The sequence below is a fragment of the Phyllobates terribilis genome, unplaced genomic scaffold, assembly GCF_046119375.1.
Source record: "Phyllobates terribilis strain yellow unplaced genomic scaffold, ASM4611937v1 Scaffold_6__1_contigs__length_29720123, whole genome shotgun sequence".
NCBI lineage: Eukaryota > Metazoa > Chordata > Amphibia > Anura > Dendrobatidae > Phyllobates > Phyllobates terribilis.
Window position 1 is genome coordinate 18854008 of NW_027362766.1, and position 21003 is coordinate 18875010.

The window sequence follows — 21003 nt, forward strand, 5'->3', positions numbered from 1 at the left end:
GCAGGCTTCTTTTTCGTCAAAAAGAAGGACGGCTCTCTCCGTCCCTGTATAGACTATAGAGGCCTTAACCAGATCACGGTGAAGAATAAGTACCCCCTTCCGCTCATTCCGGAGTTATTTGATCGTCTGAGGGGGGCTAGAATCTTCACCAAACTGGACCTCCGTGGGGCGTACAACCTGGTTCGTATCCGTCAGGGGGATGAATGGAAGACGGCATTCAACACCAGGGACGGCCACTATGAATATCTGGTAATGCCCTTTGGTCTCTGTAACGCTCCTGCCGTCTTTCAAGAGTTGGTCAATGACATCTTCCGGGACCTTCACTACTCCTGCGTAGTGGTGTACCTGGACGACATCTTGGTCTTCTCTCCGGATCTCCAGACGCACCGGAGGGACGTTCGTCAGGTCCTGCTCAGGCTCAGGCAGAATCACCTCTTCGCTAAATACGAGAAGTGCCTCTTTGAGCAGACCTCGCTTCCGTTTTTGGGCTACATTATTTCTCAGACCAGCCTACGAATGGATCCAGAGAAACTGTCTGCCATCGAGAAATGGCCTCGACCGGAGGGGTTGAAGGCCATTCAGCGGTTCCTGGGCTTCGCCAACTACTACCGCCTCTTCATACCACACTTCTCTTCCCGGACTGCCCCAATTTCCGCGCTCACCCGTAAGGGTACTAATCCCAAAGAGTGGCCGCCCGAAGCAGAGGAGGCCTTTCTTTCCTTAAAACAGGCCTTCTCTTCCGCCCCGGTGCTGCATCGCCCGGACGGCAACAAGCAGTTCTTCCTGGAAGTTGACGCCTCCTCCTCTGGAGCCGGAGCGGTACTTACTCAAAAATCATCTTCCGGGAGGATGGTAACTTGCGGCTTCTTCTCTAAACTCTTCTCCTCCTCAGAGCGCAATTATTCCATAGGAGACCGAGAGTTATTGGCCATCAAACTGGCATTGGAGGAGTGGCGTTACCTGCTCGAGGGGGCTCTTCACCCGGTAATAATTTACACTGACCACAAGAACTTGGCTTACCTCCAGCATGCCCAGAGACTTAACCCGCGCCAAGCCCGGTGGTCCTTGTTTTTTGCTCGCTTTGATTTTGTTCTTCATTTTCGCCCGGCTGACAAAAACGTCAAGGCGGACGCCTTGTCTCGATCCTTTCTGGTGTCTGATCTCGAGGAAGATCCGAAACACATCATCGATCCCGCCAGAGTAATGCAGGTGGCTCCCGTGAGTCTAAATCGTCTCCCTCCCGGAAAGACGTTCGTATCAGTACCTGATCGGGAGAAGATCCTTGACTGGGGTCACTCGTCTAAACTGGCTGGCCACGCCGGTCAGAAAAAGACCCTCCAGCTTATTACCCGGCACTACTGGTGGCCTACCCTGCACAAGGACGTAATAGACTTTGTTTCTGCCTGTGTGTCCTGCGCCCGCAACAAGGTTCCGAGACATCTGCCAGCCGGTCGCCTCCTTCCGCTTTCTGTACCTGCTGCCCCCTGGCAGCATATAGCAATGGACTTTATAACTGACCTCCCAGTCTCTGCCGGTTGTACGGTCATTTGGGTGGTCGCTGACCGCTTCTCCAAGATGGCTCATTTCGTTCCCCTGCCAGGCCTCCCGTCTGCACCCGAGCTAGCTAAAGACTTTATTCGTCACATCTTTCGTCTTCATGGCCTGCCCCTCCACATCGTGTCGGATCGTGGGGTACAGTTCACCTCACGCTTCTGGAGAGCCACTTGTAAACTGCTAGACGTCACCCTGGACTTCTCTTCCGCTTACCACCCGCAGTCCAATGGTCAAGTGGAGCGGATCAATCAGAACCTGACCAGTTACCTCCGGCACTTCGTTAATGCCCATCATTCAGACTGGGTGGATCTCCTACCATGGGCCGAGTTCTCTTATAACAATCACGAGAGCGAATCCTCCTCCAAATCCCCGTTTTTTGTAGTCTTCGGTCAGCATCCTCGGATTCCTTTTCCTGTCTCCACCTCTGTGGACAACCCGGCTGCGGAATCTCTCGTTAGCAAATTTTCCTCCATTTGGGAGAGTACCCGATCCGCACTCCTTCAGTCGTCCGAACGGATGAAAAGACACGCTGACAAAAAACGCCTGGATCCTCCACAATTTCGTCCTGGAGATAAAGTCTGGCTCTCATCTAAATATGTCCGACTCAAGATACCTTATTACAAGTTAGGGCCTCGGTTCATCGGTCCTCTGGAGGTCATCAGTCAGATCAACCCGGTGGCCTATAAATTGAAACTCCCGGCCAACTTACGGATCCCTAACTCCTTCCATGTATCTCTCCTCAAACCTGTGGTACTTAACTCTTTTTCCAAGTCTACAGGTACGCCTCCTGCTCCGGTTTCTGCTGAGGACGAGTTTGAGGTAGAGAACATTCTTGCCACCAAAAGGGTAAGAGGAAAGACCTTTTTTCTAGTAGATTGGAAGGGGTTTGGTCCTGAGGAGAGAACGTGGGAGCCCCGGGAGAACATTCATGCCCCTCTTATCCTAGCTAAATTTCTGTCTGGCCTAAAAAAGGGGGGGCCTAAAGGGGGGGGTACTGTAGCGCCGGCGTCCCTGCCCTCTGCTAGGCAGGGACGCTGTTCCCCTCACCTCTCTGCTCCGTGCCCGGCGTCCTCCTCCCGCTCTGCTGGCAGCGCGCGCTCCTTCCCGGCCACTGTGCTTAGGGCGCGCGCGCGCGCTCTCCCTCCCTCTTAAAGGGGCCGCGCGCGCCGTCCTAAGGAGTCCCCGGCCAATGGCCGGAGGACTTCACCATATATAAGGCACCTCCTCCAAAATGGAGGTGCCCGAGCAATGTTGTTGCACTGTTCTCTACTCTGCTTCAGCCCTCAGGTCCCATTGCCAGTTACCTGCCAGATACCTGCCAGATTCCTGCCAGCTCGCTGTCTTATTCCTGCCTGATATTCTGCTACCTGCCTGCTAGCCTGAGGTCCGACGGTCTGCCTTACAACTCCTGTCAGTCTGTCTAAGGACCAGCTTGCTCGTTCACCTGGGAGCGCACATCTGCTACCTCCCTGCTAGCCTACCTGGAGGCTCCGCCGTCACGTGTTGTGACCACCTGCTTATCCAGAGACTCTCGCCCGCTCACCTGGGAGCGCTCATCTGCTGCCTGTCCGCTAGCCTACCTGGAGGCTCTGCCGTCACGTGCTGTGACCACCCGCCTGTCCAGAGACTTCTGCCCGCTCACCTGAGAGCGCTCATCTGCCGCCTGTCTGTTGGTCTTCCTAGAGGCTCCCCCGTCACATGCTGTGACCACCCGTTTATCCAGAGACTCTCGCCTGCTCACCTGGGAGCTCACGTCTACCATCAGCCGCCACAGGTCGTACCAACCCTTTACCCAGAGACTGCCCCGGTCACTTGCCGTGACCATCTGCCCGTTCATCCAGAGACTGCCCCGGTCACTTGCCGTGACCATCTGCCCGTTCATCCAGAGACTGCCCCGGTCACTTGCCGTGACCATCTGCCCGTTCATCCAGAGACTGCCCCGGTCACTTGCCGTGACCTCCTGCCCCTTCTTCCAGAGACTGTCCCGGTCACCTGCTGTGACTGCCTGCCTGGTCGCCACCCGCTCCCTTACAAGGACCGCCCCCTTGTATAGTAGCTCAGAGGTTCCGCCTCCCAGACCCGTTACATTGGACAGGGCCCATTCACATGTCTTGGATGGCCATCTGGTAGTGGATAAAACTCAACACCAGATCATACGGAGGTACTATTGGCCCAGATGTCACAGTGAAATCCTCAAATACTGCAAGTCCTGTCCCACCTGCCAGTTAACCGCTATCACATCTCCCTTCCAAAATCCTCTTGTGTTGCTATCCGTCAAGGCAGGGTAACAGAGAAAAAGTTGAAACTCCACGTGGGCTGGACAGACCAAAAGGTGATACTAAGTGGCAGAGACACTGTCACCGGCCCAGAAACAACAGTGCCGAGCACTGCGTCAGCGGAAGCAGGACCTGTTTTCGGAGTTGCCAAGATGTACACAGGTTGGTGAACATGGAATCATGACGGAACCACATGTACAGGTGAACCAAAAGCCGTATAGAATCCCCGAAGCCCACCTCAAGGTGTTTTCCAATTGAGGGGCTAAATTTGACGTGTATCCGATACCCCGCAGCGATTAACTCATATTGAAGCTAGGGTCAGCCAGATACACCTAACGAAAGGTTTCTGGCAAATCTTCCTCTCTTAAAGTGACAAGAAGAAGACGACCTCTTTTACACCTGACGGTTGCTTCCAGTATACCAGAAGCCAACTTGGCCTGCAAAGAGCTACCTTCCGGAGAGCCATAGACCGAATCTTAGCCCCTCACAAAAAGTACCTGTAGTTTACCTTGACGGGATTGTGATATTCAGCCCGGATTGAGGAAGTCATCTGCGGAAGGTCCAGGCCGTGCTTGATGCGCTGAACTAAAGGGGGGTTACCATAAAACCAAAGAAGTGTGCCATCGGGAAAAAGAAGGGAAAATACCTGGGCTACATAGTTGGAAGAAGTAAAGTAAAGCTGCAAATGAATAAGGTGGAGGCAGTGCAAAATTGGCAGAAGCCGATCTTCAAGGAACAGTTTTGGGTATTTCTTGGAATGGTGAGACACTTTCAGCGGTGTATCCTGAATTTCGCCATGATAGCCGCACCCCTGACCGACCTTCTTAAGGGCATGAAGACGTCAATGGCCAAAGGGCCTCCTGAAGCAGAGATAGCGTTCCAAGAGTTGAAACTCACGGCTACAGGTCTTCAGCTTTCATGTGGTACACAGGCCCCGGGAAGCGGCACAGTAACGCAGATGCCCAGTTTAGACTTCCATGTTTGGTGACTGAAGGTGCCAAAAACTACGGGCAGAGGGGGAGGGGGGGGGGTATATGTGAAAATGTCACTGGCAAAGTACTGGAGGGGAGATATGTAGCACTGAGATTGTTAGTTTCAGTAATTAAACATAGGAAAAAGGTTCCAGCACACGAGGGAGTTAATCAGCCGTGTTTAGTGCTAAACACAGAGGATAAATTTCAAGCCTTTTAGAGCATTTGGTGTGGGGTGGGTCTGGAGACACAAGCTCTGGAGCTGTATTGTCATGTGAAGGAAAGCTAAACCTTGTGTTATTTGTTCCTGAAGTGAGCGGTTACCTGTAGCAACAAAGACTGTGCCATACATTATGTTTTCTTTTTCCCGTTAGGTCGGGAAAGCCATGTTTGTTTTTGCTAACATTGCCGTGGTTTTGCAGTTACTTTACTAACCCACAGAAGATTTAAAGAGACAGTGTTCCTGTGTCTACCTCTATGTGCAACCAAGTGAGCCGATCTACCACAATATAAAAATGAAAAGAAAATAAATATAAAAATTTAAAAAAAAAATGCATATAAAATAAAAAGAAATATAATAATGAATGTAAATAATTTCAATAAAAATAAATACATACAAAATTTAGAATACTTTCATATGTACACAGTTTTCCATATACTTACCCTGGCTTCATAAATACTCGACCAAAGTGGATTTGTGCATGGAGATCAATATCCAGCACCTGCTTAAGATAATCCTGTTGGACAAAAAGGTCAAAATCACTACCATATTTCAATCGCCAATAACTCCCCCTCCCCCACATTGGAACTACCATGGACAATGGGACATGGGGGGGGGGTCCTATACTTCCCTTAAAGCCAGAGCTGTCAATCAAAGAGGAAGGTGAAGATAAATGGAAAAGAAGAAGATGGGAAGAAGCAGTGAACTGACCAGTCATGACAAGGTTGCACCATGCGTCTGTGCTTGGTTTGAACAGTCTTTTTATGACTTTATGGAAGTTTCACATCATATGCACTCTTACCTTCTCTCCCATGGATACACCTCCTGAAGTGATAATAACATCAGCACGGCTGATACCTTCATTTAAGGCATTTAATAAGTCATCTGGGCTGTAGGCACACAAAACATGATATGTCAATGACCTTTCCTCTATTCCAGATGTCTAATAAATCCCATTCAACCATCAGGAAAGTAATTGTGACTATAAACTGAATGCTACTGATTGCATAAAGTACAACATAAAATACAACTTTGTGGCCAATAGTGGAGGTAAGAGCTTAGAGAGGACATAGCTCTTAAAGGGGTTGTCCGGTGACAAGTTATCACCAATCCTGTGGACAGATGATAACTTACTGATCAGTGAGGGTCTAACCACGGGAATCCGCACCAACCAGCAATTTTTCTCCCAGTTACAAAACAGAGCAGCAGGTTGGACGACCAACAGCCGCGCTATTCATTCCATATGGGGCTTCCGGAAAAAAGACAAGCACAGCATTTGGCAGCCCCTTATGTAATAAATGGAGCTTCGATCCCAGCAGTCGGTCCCCCACGATTACCAAGTTATCACCCATCCCCACCATGTTTTCACCAAACAACCCCTTTAAGGAAGGGTTAACACTCAAGGATTATCACCATAAATCTGGTATTGAAAATTACATTTTCTGATGGTTCTCCCCATGGGACTTTGGATACAATTAAATGGGGCCTATTATAGAACTCAAATGAAAGATCCATATATCGTTCTTCAGCTCTGATCCATTGAGACATGGACTCCAAAGGACCTTTAATCATGCCCTGTCGAATCTGGCACCGAGACGTCAGCAGCAGATCATTCTAGTCGTTTCAGTTGTGAGGTCCATAAATTTGACTTCTCTTTCCAGTTCCTCCTGGAGACACTTGCTTGAGCTTAGATCTAAGGAAACTTGGTGGACAACCCAACACCATGAACTTTTTGTCATGTTCATCCATTCCTAAACAGTTGTTGGAGTGAGACTATGGCATTACTCTACTGGAGAGGCTACTGCCATTGGGGAATATAGCTGCTGTGAAGGGCTGCAATAATGTTTAGGTAGCTGGTACATGTCGAAATAACATCCGCATGAATGCCACCATCCGATGTTTCCCAACAAAACATTGCCCAGAACTTTTCTCAGCCTCAGCCGTCATGCCTTTGGGGCCATCTCTTGCTGGACATTCACATGATAGGAACTAAAAATCACTCCATGGCCAAGTTCTGATGCTCACATATCTATAATAGACCCCCTCAGTGGTGAACACGTTGAGCGGTCTGAAGCTACACAAAGCTGAAAAGCTCCAACACATTTCTATCATAGCCAAAAAGGAACTTTTTCAGCAACTTCTAGCTTTGGACCAATTGGGCTAGCCTTTGCTCCCACATACGAATCAAGGAGCCTTGCGCACAAATGTCCCTGTATCCTATTCACCGCTTATCCTTCCTTGGACCACTTTCTGTAGGTAGTAACAAATTCATAGTGGGAACAACCCTTAAGATCAAATCGTCTAGTCAACAAAATTTAGCCACTGCGAAAATCGCCCAGATCTTTACATTTCTCCATTTTTCCTATCATCTTCGAGAATGGATTGTTCACCTGCTGCCAGATATATCCCACCGCATCTCATAGTTTTAATATTAAGGAGGTTTTTATTAGGTTTTCAACAGAACAACATTTTTCCATCCTAAATCCCTCTATGAGGAACGATAAAAGTTCAGTGAATCCTGCATTGAGCAGGGGTTGGACACGAGGACCATGGAGGTTCTGTCCACCTCTAACATTCTATGATTCTATGACTCTAGTCCATCAGGAGTCTCTGGCCACTGGATGGGAGGCTCGTGAATCTTTTACGGGTTGGACACGATGACCTTGGAGGTCCCGTCCACCTCTAACATTCTATGACTCTAGTCCATCAGGAGTCTCTGGCCACTGGATGGGAGGCTCGTGAATCTTTTACGGGTTGGACACGATGACCTTGGAGGTCCCGTCCACCTCTAACATTCTATGACTCTAGTCCATCAGGAGTCTCTGGCCACTGGATGGGAGGCTCATGAATCTTTTACTTTCGGCGATCTCTAGCGCGGCCTTTGATGTTGCGCTAGCCCGGCTAATCAAAAGCCGTTCTGGGAATACCGGAAGGTGAGAGATGCGTGAGACTCTGTCCAGTGGTCAGAGACTACGGACCTGGCCGATGGACTGGACCACCACGAATCGATCTGCCCAACTCTGGCTTTACATGGGAAATTATGTAACGCACTTACTTGTCTCCCACTATACCCAAGTTGATGGTAGGATAGCCGTGTTCCTGAATTGTAGCTAAAAGGGTAGAGCGATTGCTGTCACGAATTTTCCCTGGCAAAAGATCGTCTTCAGGATTTAAGAGCTGCAGAAGAAACACAAATGCATGGAAAATCTCAAGTCACCATCCAGATCAATCTTGCATCCATTGAAGGGTTATCTCTTATCTTTATAAATGGATATTGTCGGACAGTGCTGTTAAATACAAGCAATTTTGGAATTTACTGCTTATTAAAATTTTCAACCATTTTTGAAATGTTAACACTTTTCTGTCTCCAAGGCAAGCTTGTTGCCTTGGAGAACAACCACCACTGCTAGAGATAAGAACATCCACAGTGCTTACAAGCTCTTTCCTATGAGCTTGTAATCACGGTTTTGAAGCTGGCCAGGATCGCTTGAGTGCAGTGCTGTCTAGCAGAGGTGGTCAGTCTCCAAGGCAACAAGATGTAAACAAATAAAAGTGTAAGTAGCTGAGGAACGCAGAAAATTTTAATAAACAGCAAATTGAAAAAGTGCGGTGTGCTCCTAATGACTAACAGTTTGGGCGAGCATAATGACTACATCGCTCGTCTCAACTGCGCGCTCTTGGAGCTGCTATCAGAGACAGCTTTCCATCCACAGCATGGGTAGATCAGGTAGATTCCAGAGATCCGGCCAGCTTTAGAGTACCGTTTGCAAGCTGTCTAGCACACAGCTTGCAAGGTGGCGCTCTTTGCCTAGAAAACTGGCCAACTTTCATCATCTGAAGAGGTGGCCGGGTCGGTAACTTGGGCAATGAGTAAACTATAGATTTAAAAATCCCTCTGTTCTCGAGGAGATTTTTAATATCTACATACATAGATGTAAGTACTTGTGTTATCATACCAACCTCATTTCCTGTTGACATAACGGCAACTACTGGGAACTTGTGGACCTCAACTTCTGTAACTCCAACCGTTGCCAGCAGACCAATTTCTGAGGGTCCCATATGTGTGCCCTTGGCCAGTACACACTCTCCTCTTTTGATGTCATGCCCAATAGGCCTAGAAACAGAAATGCTTGCACACATTATGCACATTTAGGAACTGGAACAATTTAGTCATGAGGAATATCGGGGGTACAATACAAAATGTTCTAAGAATCAGAATTGTTATTTTATGGAGGAAACAAGCATTTACTAAGAAGGACATGTCTGGAGAGTGGACTGGTCATTTTTTTCACCTAATATCTTGGCCTGGGCGGGCCTGCACTAATATACGGACTTCCAGTTCTTCTGTGCCCTGAAAAAAAATAATGGGATTATAAGAAAAGTATGTAAGAACCAGGAAAAAGCTGCAAAGATGTAACATGTTACCTAAAGGGGACCAAAGTCATCAATGTCAGATCCAGCATCTCCACCAATTAACTGATACCTGGCGTCGCTGCCAATACAGCTGGAACAGCACTGCTCCATACTCTGTGTAGTGGTTTTCTCCGGTACTGCAGCTCAGATTACATTCATTTCAATGGGAGTTAAGCTGCAGAACTACTCAGCTTAGTTCTGGCTTTGTACACTGTGCACATCTGTCCACCATGTATCAATTGAATACAATTTTTAGTGAGTCCTCATTTTTCCAGCAGTATTTGCTGTCGAGCAATGCACTCCCAGAGATACACTCACTGCAGGTTCTATCTTCTGTGGTTAAGGCTAGGGCTACACATTGTCACACCACATTTAATGATTTCCTTTTGCTGTCAAATTGTAAACTGCAGCGAGTGTCCCAAATACGTGGCCAGTGAGATGGCTGTGGTACGTGACTCACTTGCCACAGACTTCAAAGCAAGTCGTCTGTGATTGTGACTTTTCTGCGACGTGGCAGTCGCGGGACAAGCAGTCAAAGTCAATGGTTTTAGGCAGAGTTTGTGTAAATCGATTTGCAAGACCTGTTTCATCAGCCCATAATGTGTGGCCTCTGCATGGCAACCCTGAAAACAAGTCTCCTTCCCGAAGGCTTCCTTGGCTCTTCTTTTGATTAGCCGCCCTGGTGCAACTCATCGTTGTAGCGTGACATTGCACCATGCCGGTCCAATAAAAACAAGTAAGGTAGGAGGCAGTTCTCAGAGCTCCTGGTCAGTGTTCAGCGGCCACAGATTACGGAGGTTACCGATGGATCAGGTCCTGCAAATCAATTTGCACCAACTCTAGTTTTTGATCATGAGATTTGTCTAAAAATTACTTTCGCAGCACACGTTGCTTAGGCCTAAAGGTAGCAGACCCTCCTACGGTCTGTGGCATCTGCAGTGCTTCTTCTAGTTAGTAGGCAGCTCCATCACATGAGTGTAACGTGCAGCTATGTAAAACCACAAATGTGGGCAGACTACTTACGTCATCTGATTCTCTGATCAGCTCAGTGTCTTCCACTTGTACCACTGCATCTGCACCACAAGGAATTGGCGCTCCAGTTGTTACCCTCATCACTTGCCCGGGCATCACCGTCTGAGTTGGCTAAAAAAAAAATTGAAAAAATTAAGAACACCCTATCTGAACAATCATATTCTAAACCTGACGCAAAATGACTTAAAGCGATGAGCATTTCCTACAATTGCATCCATTCTAGGCAACTAACGATGATAGAATTGGCATAAACGAGAAGAAATATTAGGACTGAATTTGTTTTTAATCTCTGAATATAAATAGGAAATGCCATTCACTCTCTGCAAGAAGAGATGTTGGAAATATGGGGGGAAGTAACAGAATACATAAGAAAATTGCAGAAGTTTTTGTTATACATAAAGTTGGAAACCCTCTTTAACATCAATTCCTAAATAATTAAAGGCTTTCTACAAGTTAGAAGTTAATTTGGAAAACAAGTTTAACGCCTAACAAAGCCTCCTTATGATTATTCTTCATTAATTCATGCACCTTGACTTCCCAGCTATTCGCTATTATGTAAGAAACACCTACATTTATGTACGGGACACCTGTATTCATGAAGAGTATAAATATAAGGACACTACAGAACTCTTTAAAGAATGTTGGAGATCACAAGCCGGTGTATTTCTCCATCGACTCAATCCAAGAAACTGGAGTTAGTGCTTCTCTCACAGAGTGTATTTAGGTAAAATAACTAAATATACAGGGATATATATGGATAGCAATTTGGAAAATGGTGCTGGATTAAGGTATACTATTATATTATGTAAAAAGATATCGCATGGGCATACAAGTAATTTTCTGTTATGTGACTCCAAACTAAAAAGAAAAATCCCAGTGATGAGGTTTGTACAGCGCTGTGGAAATGACTGGCGCTATCGAAGGCCCCCTTCACACGTCCTTATGTTTCCGGTACTGGAAAAATCAGTACCGTGTTATTTGTGTCCGTGTGCGTCACCCATGTGACAGGTACCGGAATAAAACAGAATAGAAATTACAGATATTTAGGTGATAAAGATGTGCAAAGATAGAGATAGATATGGGGTAGATAGATAAATATAGGGTAGATAGAGAGATATCTGTGAGATATATAATTGGTGCTTAGCGTGTGTAAGCTAATAAATAGATGAAAAAAAATGATGTGGGGTCCCCTCCATTTTTCATAACCAGCCAAGGTAAAACAGACAGCTGAGGGCTTATATTATCAGGCTGGGAAGGTCCCTGTTTATTGGGCCCTAAAAATACCAGCCCGCAACCGCCCCAGAAGTGGCGCATCACATGTCTGAGGTCAGCTGTGAATTGTTAAAAATCACAGCTGGCATCAAGCCCTGGTGTTAGTAAAGGAGAGGTGTCTATCAGACATGCAAAGGGAAAGGTATCCAGCTTCAGTCTATAAAATCAGAAATATTCATTTGGTAATTAAAATAAAATCGGCGCTCACTGATGTCACCGCTCATAAGAGTCGGCAGCTCGCGCTGCGCTCGACCTGCCTGCTCTGAACAGCGCTGACGTCATCAGAGTTGCCGGGTCTCACAGAAGGCAGCATGACTCGGAGACGTCAGTACCCGGTGACTGTGAACACCGGTAACATTACTGCTATTCACAGTCGCCGGATTCAGGGAACACTGGACTACATCGGACCTGCATGAGAACATTTTCTTCTAATAAACTGGTGAACGATATCTGATAGACACCTCTTTATTGCTAACCCCAGGGCTTGATGGCAGCTGTGATTTTTGATAGTTCACAGGTGACATCAACCCCAACTACCGTTACCTCGATTGCCACCGCACTAGGACAATGGGGAAGAGTGAAGGCAAAGTGTTAGAATGGGCCCATTTAATGTGATGCGCCACTTCTGGGGCGGCTGCAGGCTGGTATTTTTAGGCTGGGAAAGGCCCAAAAACCAAGAAACCCACGTCGTTTTTTTTATTTATTAGCTTAAAGGGGTATTCTCATCTCCAAGTTCCTATCCCAATATGCAGCAGGTGTAATAATAATATTAGCAAATACTTCCAATTAGAAATGTACTATAGTTTTTCTGATTCGCTATGTCACTTTCCTCATGTGTAGGACCTTAGGTATCCATGGTTACGACCACTGATGGAGTGACAGTTAGCTAGTTGCTCGTGGTCGTAACCACGGATACCTAAGGTCCTACACATGAGGAAGGAAACATAGCGAATCAGAAAAACTACACTACATTTCTAATTGGAGATATTTGCTAATATTATTATTACACCTACTACATATTGGGATAGGAACTTGGAGATGGGATTACCCCTTTAATACAAGCACAGTAAACTACACAGGCAAGGCAGTAATATATCTCTCATGGATATCTTTCTAGCTACCTATCTCTCTCGATCTTTGCACATCTCTAACAACTAAACATTTGGCATTTCTATTCCAGTATGTGTCACACGGACGGCACACAAATGTCACACTAAGTCATCCGTGTGGGTCACACGGACACATGGTCTGTCTTAAAACACAGAAACGTGCGCAGCCCCATAGATTATAATGGGTGTTCGTGTACGTGTCTCCAGTATGTGTGAAAAATGACACCACACAGACCGGAAACATGGACATGTGGAGGGGGCCTAAGAAAGCAAAATAAATAATAAAGCTGTTATACTTGGGGAGTTACAGTTGTGATCAAAAGTTTACATACCCGGGTAGAATTTTTCCTTTCTTGGCCTTTTTTCAGAGAATATGAATGATAACAAAAAAACTTTTTCTCCACTCATAGTTATTGGTTGGGTGAAGCCATTTATTGTCAAACTACTGTGCTTTCTCTTTTTAAATCTTAATGACAACCAAAAACATCCAAATGACCCTGATCAAAAGTTCACATACCCCAGTTCTTAATACCGTGTATTGCCCCCTCTAACATCAATGACAACTTGAAGTCTTTTGTGGTAGTTGTGGATGAGGTTCTTTAATTTCTCAGATGGTAAAGCTGCCCATTCTTCTTGGCAAAAAGCCTCCAGTTCCTGTAAATTCCTGGGCTGTCTAGCATGAACTGCGCGCTTGAGACCTCCCCAGAGTGGCTCAATGATATTGAGGTCAGGAGACTGAGATGGCCACTCCAGAACCTTCACTTTGTTCTGCTGTAGCCAATGACAGGTCGACTTGGCCTTGTGTTTTGGATCGTTGTCATGTTGGAACATCCAAGTACATCCCATGCGCAGCTTCCAGGCTGATGAGTGCAAATTTTCCTCCAGTATTTTCTGATAACGTGCTGCATTCATCTTTCCTTCAATTTTTAACCAAGTTTCCTGTGCCTTTGTAGCTCACACATCCCCAAAACATCAGCGATCCACCTCCGTGCTTTACTGTAGGTATGGTGTTCCTTCCATCATAGGCCTTGTTGACCTCTTTCCAAATGTAACATTTATGGTTGTGGCCAAAAAGTTCAATTTTGGTCTCATCACTCCAAATTACCTTGTTCCAGAAGTTTTGAGGCTTGTCTCTGTGCTGTTTGGTGTATTGTAGGCGAGATATTTTATGGCATTTGTGCACTAATGGCTTTTTTCTGGCGACTTGACCATGCAGCTCATTTTTCTTCAAGTGGAGGCCAGATTGTGCATCTTGACACAGCCACACCGCTAGTTTTCAGAGAGTCCTGAATTTCAGCTGATGTTATTTGTGGGTTTTTCTTTGCATCCTGAACAATTTTCCTGGCAGTTGTGGCCGAAATTTTTGTTAGCCTACCTGACCGTGGTTCGGTTTTAACAGAGCCCCTGATTTTCCATTTGTTAATCACAGTTTGAACGTGCTGACTGGCATTATCAATTCCTTGGATATCTTTTTTGTATCCCTTTCCTGTGTTATACAGTTCAACTACCTTTTCCCGTAGATCCGTTGACAATTCTTTTGCTTTCCCCATGACTCACAATCCAGAAACATCAGTGGCTGGATGAAAGATGCAAGAGTTTGTCTGGATCCCAGAAACTCACTCAGCTTTTATGCACACACACTAATTACAAGAAAACAGGTCACAGGCGAGGATGATACCTTTAGTAGCCATTCAAACCCATTTGTGTCAAATTCTGTGCATGTTATCAGGCCAAAATCACCAGGGTATGTGAACTTTTGATCAGGGTCATTTGGATGTTTTTGGTTGTCATTAAGATTTAAAAAGAGAAAACACAGTAGTTTGACAATAAATGGCTTCACCCAACCAATAACCATGAGTGGAGAAAAAGGTTTTTTGTTATCCATATTCTCTGAAACAAGGTCAAGAAAGGAAAAATTCTGCTGGGGTCTATAAACTTTTGAGCACAACTGTATCCCATTTACAGGCAAACAATCCTTAGTCATCTAGTTCTACTTGTAAGTCATAGATGACATTAATGTGTGAAGGTTGAGATCTGTCAATCAAGCCAATCTGGGCAGGGATAACCAGAGGGAGGTGCTCAGCACACTCTTCTTCCCCGTCCAAACTATTTTCCCGGTACATTTTTCAAGCTTTTCAGAAGGTGTCTGCAATGCTCTCATTAGATTTCTATCTTTCATGGAGTTTTGTAAAACCAGGCCAGCATATAACAAAGGAAACAGACACATGAATATGCAATTGAGCGATCTCACCTGTTCACCAGCTTGAGACTCGCCAATGATGAAACGGTCTCCAGGGCCATCCGCAGCTGTAAAAAAATGTTCAGATAAATAAAACACCTAGGAAAAGAAAGGACTAGACAACAAAGATCAAAAAGATAGCGCGAAGGTGTTTGATGTTCTGCCTTATATAACTCTTCATCAATATGTAATAAGATTCATCGCTGTAGATGACAATGTTGACTTTGCTAACATGAGCCTTACCTCTTACTGCATACCCATCCTTCACTGATGCAGGGAATGGTGGTAAATTGTCTTTTGCGTAAACTTCCTGGGCAAGAACACGGCCCATTCCATCTACAGGAGGGAACACAAGAAGAGCCAAAGATATTTGTATCTAGGGATGGACAATTAGTCTATTAAAGGGACCAAAAACATGCATGCTATATTATGGGCACACACTAAGGGTGAATTCAGACTAAAAAAAATATCCAAACAGTTCTGCTGATCGTTGGCTCCTAAACTTCGTGACAATCAGGTGCTACCATAAAAGGGGTAGCTACAGGTAGTCATTTATTTATAGTATTGCTCATCACCTATTATGCAAATTGATTACCCTGAAATATGATGATGTGTAGCCATCAGGGCTGTAGAGTCGGAGTCGTGGAGTTGGAGGTTTGGCTGGTAGCCATACACATTAGATGAATTTCAGCAGAACCCAACTGGCCGACGAGTAGATGTCAGAGTAAAGAATGATAGGGCATGTTGGATTTTACTCACAAATGAAATGTAATACATGGTGGCTAAGAATGTGTGGTCAAACACATTCGATGAATTTTGGTCGACACCAACGAGTGTCGAGGTAAAGAATGATTGGACAAGTTGGATTTTAACATATACCCATCTTTTGTACTCTCGAAAGATAAGCTACCATTATAAGCGTGATACATTGCTGTGAGAAATTTTGCACAAACCCAACTGGGCGACCAGAAGATGTCAGGGTAAAGAATGATTGGGCATATTGGATTTCAACAAACCCGAACCTTGTGTCCACAGAAAACAGACCACCGCCAGAGGTGCCCATCAGCAGCAGTCTCACTAGATTCATATTTATGACCTCTTAGTTTTGTGTGTGTATCTTTCCCTTTTGTATCCTCCATATTGTTGTAATGATGTTATGCGATCAGGTGCTAAAAACCCTATTGGAGGCCATTAACTTCCAACAGGATTCAAGTGAGCCTAAAGCAAAAGGACTCCTCAGTGCACAGCAAGAGATACAGCCAAATTAGATCTCTTGCTTTGCACTCAGGAGGGGCAATGCCCCAAAACACGTGTCTGCGAATAGAGATTCTGGTTTGGCTTTTATCCAAATCATGGGGCAAGGCTCGTTAAAGGCTCGTTAAAGGGTCAATATAGACTTTTAGGATTGCTAATTTCAACAGGTGGCACTAGAGTTCAAGTCCTCTTCCTCTCTGAAGAGGCAATTTGAATAGTTAATTTCCCGGAGGAGCACTAGATGGCATATAAGTCTCCTTACACTGGCATGTCACTCTACACAAGGAGAGAGGGTTCTCGAGTCGTGTACTTCACCAATTAGACAGTTACGACATATCACAGAGAAATACCCAATGAATGACATAAGGCCAATAAAACTTTGATACGTGTACAATAAGTTTTCCGAGCCATTGAGTGGGTTTCAGTATGGGTGAAAAATGCAAGAAACAAAATCGTACGAGACATCTACGCAGCATGACCCACAGTCATTAACCATCTCATTTCATTACTTATAACACCTTATTGAGATCTCTGCCTTAGTGGACTTTAAGTATTTGGATTTTTATGTATTACGTCACACCCGCGATGCGACGTCTTGGTCAATGTTACCCACTGTGGCAAAAAATGGTAAAGAGAAAAACAGTACCTCTGTAATTTATTATTTCAGTCCCTAGAACTGGAGTCATCTCCAGGACCGTAATGAAGGCTTTATCCATGGATGTTAGAGGAAACGGAGACATGCGGTGTCTTCTTGCTACCTTAGTGATATCAACGGCGCTGTGACCTAAGAGCCAAACACATTGAGGATGACATTAAAGAGGACTTGGTAATAATCATTGTGTTACATCCAGAACAGGAGATTGCTTTTCATCTTTTTTAACGGTCCTAACTTACAGCCTGTATCATAGTCCAGCATTCACAATTATCTTCACCTCAGAGCTGAAATATACCATAATCCCTGGCTGGATCAGTGTATGCACAGAGCTTGCACTGATGATAGGTATTTTGGGAGAGCTCCAATACAAATCTCTCCTACTGCATTGTCAGAGCCCATTTTGGGTCCGCATTGTGTACAGAGCAATAGTGAGAATGCTGTGCCCTTACTTTCTTTGGACGAACCTTTGGACAATTTCTTTTGAAGCCAAGCCACGAGCTAGGCTTCATAGGAGTACAAAGACGGCGACAACCGGGACCGAACTGCAGTTCATTTGTGAACGCTAATTGGCTGCAGGGCTCACGTGGCATAATAATGTCATGTGAGCCTCGGGACATCCAGCATCAGAATGGGAAGTGAGTTTGAGAAGTTTTTATTTTTCAAGGGGGGAATATAGTAGATACGAATGGGTTGACCTGAGTAGTGGACAACCTGTAAGTGAAACTTTCAATCTACGACAGCGGTATTTAAGCGATGCAAACCTGATGGAACGTCCATTCAGGCAACTATCTTCCCTTTCCACAACGCGATTGTGGGGTGCCAAAGAGTTAGACCCCGGTCCCTGCCATCTTTATACCCCCTATGGAGCCTAGCCCATAGGAGATTAATAAATTCAAAACGTAGTGCAATAATGCAAGCTCTGCAGTATATAGTACAAGCAATCCACCTATCAAACAAGCAATCATAAGGACCTGGCATCCAACTGTCCTATGTGAATGAAAAAGTAGAGAGCATGAGTTACCGCTGGTGTCAAACAATGATCAGACAAGTGGGTGCACATAGAATCATAGAATGGTAGAGTTGGAGGGGACCTCCTGGGTCATCTGGTCCAACCCAACATGTTCATAACCACTCCATTCATGGGACTTCTGAACTTCTTAGGAAGTTCTTATGACTGGTGGGGGTCCCACCGATCAGAAGCGCGGTGATAACAATGATAACATATATCACAGGTTAAGCTGTTTATGGGACTCATTTTTAACCTAAGATATACATCATTCATAAATAATTTTTGAACAACATTCATAAAATTCATATTAAGCAATTACTTACTGGCTCTTAGGATGTTTTCCTTGCTACTACATCGGGATTGGACCTGTAAAGAAAGCAAAGAGCACATCAGTAACAAGAGTAAGTAAAAAAAACGACACGTGTAATCGACCTTTAATGCCATAGTGACTTGTAACACATTGTTCAACAATGCGCTGCAAATCTTCTAGCATGGAAGGCAATTCATGGGCCGGCTCCTAAAAAATATTCTTCACCGATTAGAACTATGGCCCAGATCCAAAATGAACAATAGTCTAATAAATTAATATATTGTTTCTGTTATCAGTCTAAGGAAACATAGAGTTTTAATAGTTTTTCAGTCTTTAAAAGTTTTACAAGAAGTCAGAGTAAAAAAGTAGGACTTTTGGTACAGACAAGCCATGAGCTTCATTTCAGAATAAGATACCGGAAAACTGAATTATCTGTAATATTGGTGGAAGGTACATTAACTGAATGGGTCAATCATGTAAGAAAGTTGGGTAGACCTTATGACTTCATGTGTCAAACCATGTTAGAAATTCTGGTAGACTTTATGATCAGCCATGTTAGAAAATGTATTTACTTGTATTTATTCCAGAATTTACCAGAAATCAGGCCTCCCGTCAGCCTGTGTATAAAAAACGACTGGTGGAGGCAGCTAATAATCTTTCTTGGGTTATCGTGGAATTCGCAGTGACCATATTGGAGGTATATACATACATTCCATGTGTTGGAATCGGAGGTGTATATATTGTACACTCACTGTCAGTTTTCGATTAGCTGGTCTGCTAGTGGTGACAGCATGCGGCCTCCTCTGTTGATCGTCGGCCAATTGTGTAATTGTCTGAACGATAGGGGGCAGCAAAGAGCTGTTTGCTCCAAAAGATTACAGCAGGTGGTTCTGCGCAACCTTCCCAAGCTGCGAGATCTTGATAATTTATTTTTTCTGGAAAATTGGGTTGGGTAGACATTATAACTTCATGGATTAACCATGTTAAAAATTTGGGTAGTCCTTACAACTCCATGGGTCAACCATGTTAGTAATCTGGGTAGACCTTATGACTTCATGAATCAACCATGTTAGAAATTTGGGTAGACCTTATAACTTCATGGATAAACCATGTTAGTAATCTGGGTAGACCTTATGATTTCATGAGTCAACCTTGTTAGAAATATGGGTAGACCTTATGACTTCATGAATCAATCATGTTAGAAATTTGGGTAGACCTTATAACTTCATGGATAAACCATGTTAGTAATCTGGGTAGACCTTATAACTTCATGGATAAACCATGTTAGTAATCTGGGTAGACCTTATGACTTCATGAGTCAACCATGTTAGTAATCTTGGTAGACCTTATGACTTCATGAGTCAACATGTTAGTAATCTGGGTAGACCTTATGACTTCATGAGTCAACCATGTTAGAAATTTGGGTAGACCTTATGACTTCATGAGTCAACCATGTTAGAGATTTGGGTAGACCTTATGACTTCATGGATAAATCATGTTAGTAATTTTGGTAGACCTTATGACTTCATGGATAAACCATGTTAGTAATTTGGGTAGACCTTATGACTTCATGAGTCAACCATGTTAGAGATTTGGGTAGACCTTATGACTTCATGGATAAACCATGTTAGTAATTTGGGTAGACATTATGACTTCATGAGTCAACCGTTAAAAATTTGGGTAGATCTAAATAATAAAATATTTTCTTTTCATATTTAACTATACAGAAGCCAGCCCATAAACCGAAAATAAGTACATCCACACAACAGGTTGAAATCTACCAAGCAACACAGCCTACTTGCTGTAATGGGACAAAATATGACAGAAATGTTGCAGCTAATGGTGGTGTATGATTGCCCTTCCTGGAAAAACAATGTTGGAAAAAAACAAAACACATACATTTCTCGGACAGAATGTCTCATGATTTGGTTCGGATTTGTTCTTTAAATTTTAAGTGCCTAGAAATCAGAATTTTCAAAATTTGAGTGACTAATACACAACCAGAAAATGTCTGAGCGTTGGCTACAACATCTAGCGCCAATGTTATAAAGAGTCTTTGAGATCATGAAAACATTTTTTTTTTTAGAAAGAGTTCTGCCACCAACAACCGGGAGAAAAGTCACAACTCCAATGGTCAACATGATAAAACAATAGGACAACCGTAGTTTAATGGAGACACTAGTTCTTGAGTAGGACACAAGTGCGTATTCCAACTCATAGCTAGAAGTTGTAGTCCACATCTTCTAAATGTTAAATACATTGATAGCACTCTTAAAAAGAAAATATTTCTTATCGGAGGAGAGTTATCCAATAATTGGCTTCTACCATGAATAAATAGGTCATCTTCTTCATTGATTAAATAACTTTTTTGAAGTTTTGAATTTAAGAAACAAAGCCTGAACCGAAAATCAAGACAGATGAAGGAAATGAAATTGTATAAATGGTGGAGCGGAGTCATGAGAAGACTGAACCTACAAAAATAACATCTCCTACAAACTATGGACATTATGGTTGGACAGGTACACATGGAGCACAGAATATGAGTAGAAGAGCTTCAAATAAACAAGTTTAGAAGATGAAACTAGAACAACACAAAAGAATCCTAAAAATAAACGAGTAGACTAGTAAAGAACTAGTGTGGAAAAAACATATCCAAAAGGACACAAGAGAAAAGCTAATAAGAGAAAAA

The 21003-nt window shown here is 44.2% G+C and overlaps 1 protein-coding gene across 30 annotated transcripts in view; it reads right to left on the reverse strand.

The window, feature by feature from the left end:
* GPHN (gephyrin) overlaps nt 1-21003 on the reverse strand; it is a 592001-nt gene that overhangs the window by 18087 nt on the left and 552911 nt on the right. For all 30 annotated transcript variants that reach the window (XM_073637421.1, XM_073637415.1, XM_073637413.1 and 27 more), the window contains 10 exons: nt 18328-18370; nt 16987-17124; nt 15330-15422; nt 15099-15154; nt 10458-10577; nt 9314-9372; nt 8982-9135; nt 8077-8198; nt 5824-5911; nt 5465-5538 (listed from right to left, as the gene is read on the reverse strand). In XM_073637421.1, the coding sequence (XP_073493522.1) occupies nt 5465-5538; nt 5824-5911; nt 8077-8198; nt 8982-9135; nt 9314-9372; nt 10458-10577; nt 15099-15154; nt 15330-15422; nt 16987-17124; nt 18328-18370 (947 nt within the window). The remainder of the gene's footprint in view (nt 1-5464; nt 5539-5823; nt 5912-8076; nt 8199-8981; nt 9136-9313; nt 9373-10457; nt 10578-15098; nt 15155-15329; nt 15423-16986; nt 17125-18327; nt 18371-21003) is intronic.